The sequence below is a fragment of the Gavialis gangeticus genome, unplaced genomic scaffold (assembly GCF_001723915.1).
Source record: "Gavialis gangeticus isolate Ggan-Ray unplaced genomic scaffold, GavGan_comp1, whole genome shotgun sequence".
Classification (NCBI taxonomy): domain Eukaryota; kingdom Metazoa; phylum Chordata; order Crocodylia; family Gavialidae; genus Gavialis; species Gavialis gangeticus.
In genome coordinates, this window is record NW_017728995.1 from 8,118,202 (window position 1) to 8,125,524 (window position 7,323).

General features: G+C 43.0%; 1 protein-coding gene across 2 annotated transcripts in view; it reads left to right on the forward strand.

Annotated features, from left to right (window-relative positions):
• MFSD1 (major facilitator superfamily domain containing 1) overlaps window positions 1-7,323 on the forward strand; it is a 41,892-nt gene that overhangs the window by 18,168 nt on the left and 16,401 nt on the right. For both annotated transcript variants that reach the window (XM_019503215.1, XM_019503216.1), the window contains exons 9-14: window positions 720-831; window positions 2,080-2,136; window positions 4,578-4,734; window positions 5,173-5,270; window positions 5,865-5,977; window positions 6,550-6,597. In XM_019503215.1, the coding sequence (XP_019358760.1) occupies window positions 720-831; window positions 2,080-2,136; window positions 4,578-4,734; window positions 5,173-5,270; window positions 5,865-5,977; window positions 6,550-6,597 (585 nt within the window). The remainder of the gene's footprint in view (window positions 1-719; window positions 832-2,079; window positions 2,137-4,577; window positions 4,735-5,172; window positions 5,271-5,864; window positions 5,978-6,549; window positions 6,598-7,323) is intronic.

The following is a 7,323-nucleotide window of genomic DNA, read 5'->3' on the forward strand; positions in this document are numbered from 1 at the left end:
TTTCTTTACTTTTTTGCCCCCTTTTATATGTACTAGGATGGTCCTTTTCTGTGTCTGCAGGATTAGTCCCTTGAGAAACGCCCACCCTTCCTGGATTCCCATCTCTCCAAGGCTTTTACTAGTCAGTCCCTCCCAAATGAATCTCCTGAGCTTGTTGAAGTTGGCCTTCCTGAAGTCTAGCACTTCCGCCCTACTACTTATCTTCTCTGCCCTTCTCCAGATAGTGAACCCTATCAATAGGTAGTCACTATGCCCTAGGTTACCTTGTATCTGCAGATTCCCCACCAAGTCGTCCCCTGTGGCCAATACCAAGACTAGTAAGGCACTTCCCCTAGTAGAACACGTACCTCCTGCAATAGGTGACGGTCCTGTAAGGAGGTTAGGAACTCTCATGAATGGGCAGACCTGGCTGCCTGTTTCTCCTAGCAGATGTCTGGGAAGTTAGTCACCCATGACAACCAGGTCCTTTGAGCACGCTGTCTCTGAGAGCTGTCTTGAGAATTCCATGCCTAACTCGTCTCCCTGGCTTTGTACTTTCCTCAATTTGCTTGCTCCCTGCAGGGGATCTGCATGAGAATATAGATGATATAAGATGCAGCCACATGAGAATTCACATGTATAGTGCATTTGATTTTTCATTTAGGATACAAAGATGTGAACTGTACTTAGCTCATGTGCAGTAATCTTAAGTTTGTCTTCTTTTTTTTCCTTCCCTCAAGGTGAAGTGATTAAACTAACTGATGTGAAGGACTTCTCGTTGTCCTTATGGCTCATATTTATAATCTGTGTGTGTTACTATGCAGCTGTGTTTCCTTTCATTGGATTGGGAAAGTAAGTACCTTTCATTTAAAAACGAAATATAAACCAATTTGATCAGATGGCCATGTGATAGACTACCGCCAAGACTCTTATTTCTTAAATTTGCACTATACCTGCAAGTAAATCTATTCCCAGAACATCTAGTCGAATAGATAGAACAGCTACAGGAGTTTTAGTCTGCTTCTTTCATTGACTTTGCTTGTACTCTCTCTTATCCACTGTAGATTGTGATAGTTTTTCATACTGTAGTTTTTAGGAAATTTAACTTACGACTGGTTATCAGTGTCGGATCTCAAAAGCATAATACTTGTTACATGTTACTTAAACCTTGCTGTGATCGTAAGATTTGTTTACATCTTTAAGGTTCATGGATATTTGCCACAAAGTTCCTTTTAAATGCTCTCATGTACTGGTTAAGAGACGATTTAACTGAGGGCCTGTCTCTACAGTAATGCTAGAATTAACATGTTAATTGCTAAATGGTAAGGGTGCTACACTTGCACCAACAAATAGAATGGGCACAATTGAGATGTGATCCTATGCCCATATGCATGACAGAAGATGTGATTGTTGGGGGTGGGGATCAGATTTCATTAGTGCCTCTAAATGAGTGTCATGGTCCTAAGTGTAATGGAAGTTTCTAGTTGCAGGATGCTGTATTAATACTGCATTCAGTTTGCTTTGTATAATATACGCATGCTCATCTTGTGTTTTGACCAAAATAGTCTAGTTGGTATTCCTATAATGGATCTGTACCTGAGTTAGAAATGTGGTTCCTTTCACTAAACATACATACAACTAAGCATTTAGCTTTAAAGAGGTAAGTTGGAAGTCACTGACTATATGAATCTCCAGGCTGGCACAATTGCCTGCTTCATTTTTATTTCTTGTGTGTCCTGTAAAAAGGTTCTGCTTTAGCTGCTATAATCCACTGAATGGCTCACTCATTACTGGGTTTGCTGCCAGTAAGTTGCACTTCAAATTGCACCACCAGACAATATAATTTGAACTGATATAAGATACTTTTTGTCAAAGAAAAAAAATCCCATAGGAACTACTTTCTCAGTACTTTTATACGTTTGTATATACAGTATCTTATGCAGAAAACCTTATTCCTTTATATCATACTTTATGCCAAAAATGTTTTTTAAAAACCCTCAGTAAACTACAATCTTCTGTCCTTGATGCATGACATACTGTAAAAAATAAATAAAAAAAATTGTAAAATGTAGTCTAAATCTTTTATGGATTTCTTTTTAGGGTTTTCTTCATTGAAAAATTTAAGTTTTCTCCTCAAGAGGCAAGTGCAATTAACAGGTATTTTTGCACGTTTACTGTCTTGGTTAAAACCTTAAGTCTTAGAATATGACGGTCGTTTTTGTCTGTTAACTGGGAGGTGTTCCTTTTCCCTTTTTCTCTGCCCGTTCCCTACTAATCTTCAGTCAGATTGGCTTTAAGAGGAGATTTATTCTAGATGGTTGGTATTTCAAAGCCTGGATAGGTTATTCTTATCAGGTAGAGTGGGTGATGAACTGACTGTTCCAGAAGCCCATCTGGATATAAGAGAGGGCTATAAAAATGAGTTTTTTTTCAGAAAATTCAAATGGTGAAAGTTTTTGATGATAATGGCTAATGGAGAACTTAGTTTACAGTTCCTCCTTGCTGCTGTACAGTGTAGTAGTACTGTTGCAGCACCCGGATGGGCTAACTGGTATTATTGAATAACACTGCCAACTTGCTTGCTTCTGGTTGCACAAAGATGTTGCTGCATTAAAGTGGAAGGGTATCAACCATGAACTGGGTTGGTAACCATCATCTAGAATAGGGATATCTAAACACATGGCCCACGGAGCAGTTTTATCTAGCCTGTGGGACTCCTCCAGGGGCTGGGAATTGTGGGGTGGAGCTTACTGAATTGTGAGGGAGCCCTGCTGGGGACTTGGGTTGGTGATGTCACAGCAAGTGGCAGCTGCATTAACCCCTGCAGCTTGGGCATAGTGATTTAAGATAGCTGTTGCTCGCTCTGCTGCCAGAGATGGGTCCAGATCTGGCCTGTGAAAAGCCATGTAGTCAAGATCTGGCTTAGAGGGACTAAACAAGCCAGACTCTCCTGGTCTAGAGCTAAAAACAGAGCTGACGACTCTAATACACTACTGTTGAGACCTGATCACTTATGCTAGTGCATTGGCTGCTGACCCTGTACATGTTTAAAGCCCTTCTCTCCTCCCTCACACTCAGAAGTCTACCAGAATTGCAGAGCCCAGAGCAGTGCTGCTTTTCCCCCATGCAGGGTGTTTAGTACTCACCTGAGCAAGGTGAAGCACAAGATGTTTGCCAGGCACCCTTCTGCTCCCCATTTCCTGTACATCTAAATTGCATGATTGTTTGTTTTTTCTGTGCTTTACTTTAGTGCATGAGATTCCTAGGAGGGCATTTCTTGACTTTCCTGTTTTGGGAAGCTGTTTAATTGCGCTCTTTTAGGAATGAACTAGCAAATTGCTTGTCAAGAATGATGGGGCGGTGTGGAAACGGAGTCCACCTGCTGCTGCCTCCAAGTGGGGGGTGAGGCGAGGTGAGAGCCCAGTGCTGCTGACCTTGCACCCCTGCACCATTGCTGCCACCTCCAGGGAGCAGGGCTAGGGGCGCTGGCCTTGCCCCTCCCTGCACTGTCTCTGCATTCATGGCAGTGCTCTACTGCCGCCTCCTGTCTGGAACACTCTTGGAGCACACTAATTTGGTTCTTTCAGACAGCCAGTCAGAGTGTGAATGAAGCGTTACAGACAGACAGACAGACAGACTAAGGTTTTTATAGTATTAGAACGTCTCCTGTATTTTGTGCTGAAAGAGCAGCAAGGTCATGTAGATTGGGGGGAGTGGAGGGGGACCACTGTATGGCTAGGTGGACCTAAGGGTGATCTTTTAACTTGTCTCATTAGAAATATAGACCTCTTCAGTTCTGTGTTTTAGCCACCTTGATCTGCGTGTTGGGTCTGTCTAAAATTCTACAAATGGGTAATTGTCGTCTTGTGGCTTAAGTGCACTGGACTTCTCTTCTGTGAGGCTGATCTGTAAATCAAGGTGTCAAATATTAGATTCCTCTAGATGACGGGTGTCAGATATACAGCCTGAAGAGCCAGGTCATCCAGCCTTCAGACTTTTGCCCTGACTCTGGGTGTGATGGGGGACCTTCCTGAAGTGGCAGCCAAGTGCCTGGATAAGATCTGTGGCACTGGAGCCCTAGCACACCACGGCTTTGTTCCTTTGACACCAGCCAAGCTTGTTCCTGCAGTGTTGCTAGAGCTCCACTGCTGCGTTTCTCTCCTGAGGAACTTGGCTGCCACCCTGGGAACAAGCCACAGTGCCAGGCTTTTTCCTATCATGCTACTCAGGCTCCAGTGCCACTGCCGTCCCCAGATGCTTTGCTGTGAGAGCAGTGGTGCTGGAGCCTCAGCAGCTGTGGCTTGCACCGTGGCTCACTCCCAGGGCAGCAGCTTAGCACCTGGGATGCTAGGCCTCTCTTCACTGGGTCCTGGAGCAGCCGCATGCGCTGGATCTCCCATGCGTTGGAGGTTGGGTGTCCAGCCTACAGGCCTCACCAGTCATCCAGTCCCTGGACCTGTTTCACACTTATGCAGTCTGTGGGACCAGGCAAGTTTGAAACCCCTGCTTTAAATGTCAGATATGGATTTATGTCCTTAATCACCCTAGAACAATTAAGCCTTCAAAACATTGAAAGGAAAATTTTTCTTTTTTTGTAGCATTGTATATATTATATCGGCACCCATGTCCCCCGTGTTTGGATTCCTGGTGGATAAACTTGGAAAGAATATTATCTGGGTTTTGTGTGCTGTACTGACTACACTTGCTTCTCATATCATGTTGGCCTTTACTTTCTGGAACCCTTGGATTGCAATGGTAAGTATTACTAGTAACAATGATTTGTTTGATGATAGCCAGGTACAATAAGTTATCACATGATTAAATGTTTATCATTAGCATGGCAGGATACACAGTTTTTTGGGATGCAGGATGAAATGCCCCAATTGCGTGACTGTCTGCCAGGGGCCAACTATTCCAACAAGTTACCTCCTTTGTAAAGGGACTTACTGTAAAAAGTTATACGTTTAAAAAAAAGTGTTCCAACTACAGCTTAATCTTTGCATCTATTTCTCATTCAACAACTTACTGTGAAAACATGCTGTACCCTCAGTTGTGTAAAGTTTGATACTAGTCTTGGGGGAAAAATGACCAGAATTATTATCCTATTATGTTTCTAAGTATATTTTTATTCTGTTGGGAGAGTTAACTTTATTTAGCTATGGTTCTCACAAATGCAAATCTTGCTTTCAACAGTGTATGTTAGGAGTAGCCTATTCATTACTAGCCTGCGCCCTGTGGCCAATGGTGGCCTTTGTTGTACCAGAGCATCAGCTGGGAACTGCTTATGGCTTGTAAGTATCTGTATTTATCTTCCAATGGTGGCCTGCTGTGAGCACTTCCAAATGGTAAAGAAGCATTGAGACTTCTTATACTACTAGAGTAACAGCAAAAGCTTGTCTAACTTTATCACAACTATATAGTTGTTCAATAAAAGATAATGCGCACAAAAAATCCTATGTCTCAATTCATGGCTACAATATTGCTCTAACGCTGCCATATCTTGCAAAATTGCTCCTAGACCTGGAGTAGTCTTCATTCTCCAAGGCAGACAAGGTTCTGTGGGTAAATCCGGTATCTTTTATTAGACTAACTCAAATAGTTGGAAAAATTCTTTACCCAAAGAACCATGTTTGCCTGTTTGGAACAGTTCATTTTTATGCAGATTAGGCTCATTGGTGCAGGATGTAATTCTACCCTCAGCCTTTGGGGTACAGGCATCATGTATTCCCAGAGTAAATAAAATCTAGAGGTGCCATAACATATGGTGGCATGCAGACCACAGTGCAGGCCTTGATTGTAGCTTTTGCATTTTTTTTTTAACTGAACACAAGTAAGCTGTGAAGAGCAGCTAATATAAGTTTAAATCTTTGTTATCCGTATCTTAGTATGCAGTCCATCCAGAATTTGGGCTTGGCAATCATTTCCATAGCAGCTGGCACAATACTGGATTCTCGAGGGTATCTGTTTCTAGAAGTTTTCTTCAGTGCTTGTATTTGCTGTAAGTACCATGTATGACTGGTATGGGAAGAGAGCCCTTGTCACTGTTGCTTAATGCTTGTGGTGCTACATCAGCCAGTTGAGTTAACTTGTTCATGCATTACATGTGTTACATGTGTGCATAAACTGCAAGTAACTTTTACTCATGGGACTACTATTTCCTTCCTTTTTAAGTGACTGTTATGCAACAAAGGTCGATTGTAATGGTGCTGAGGATGTGAGGGATATTATTAATATCTTGCAGATACTAAGTGTAGTCGGAGTCTGTCTTTGGTAATGTTGCAAAATGTTTACTTCTGGCAAGAGGGTCTTTTACAAAATAAAAGCATCTTTTAATATAAACCCTTTTCCCGATCCTCCTTTGAGCCTTCCGACTGGAATTTGAAAAGTGACCAAGTGATACAGGGGGACAAAGATTTATGCTGACAGATCACTTGACAAGATTTTAAATCATCAGCTTTCTCTTTAACAGTATTCAAAGACTTTGCTATTGCATTTTAGCATATTCTTTTTTTTTTTTCTGTTTCTGGGACAGCTGTACTAAATATCTAACGCTTCCTTTTTTTTTTCTAGTGTCACTAATAGCTGTAGTCATGCTGTATTTTGTGAATCGCCTCACAGGTAAGTATATGTTCAGACTTTCTTAACATGACACCTATTCTGTTGTTTGAGTTGGTAATTATACTGACTTACGTAGGACAAATTCAAGGTGCCCTATATGATATTATGCCAGAAGCTATAGGTCTCAAAATATAGAATCATAGAATCAATGAGTCAGAAGGGACCTAGACAGATCATCTAGTCTGACCCCCTGCCATGGGTGGGAGGGGTCATAAGACCCCAGCCAGGTGCCTATCCAGTCTCCTCTTAAATCTCCAGGGAAGGTGAGAGCACCACCTCTCTGGGAAGCCTATTCCAGGCTCTGGCCACCCTTACAGTGAAATAGTTCTTCCTAATGTCTAACCTAAACCTATCCTCCTTCAGCTTGTGGCCATTGTTCTTGTTGACTCCAAGGGGGGCCCTGGTGAACAGACTTTCCCCGAGTCCCTGTTGGTGGCCCCTGATAAGGTTGTAGGCAGCCACAAGATCTCCCCTCAGTCTCTTCTTGCGGAGACTGAAGAGATTCAGGTCCCTCAGCCTGTCCTTATAGGGCTGGCCTTGAAGGCCCTCAGCCATACGAGTGGCCCTCATCTGGACACTCTCCAGGTTCTCCACGTCCTTCTTGAAGTGCGGCGCCCAGAACTGGACACAGTACTCCAGCTGCGGCCTGACCAGCGCCACATAGAGGGGGAGCAGGACCTCTCTGGACCTGTTAGTGATGCCCCTGTTGATGCGTGACAGGGTGCG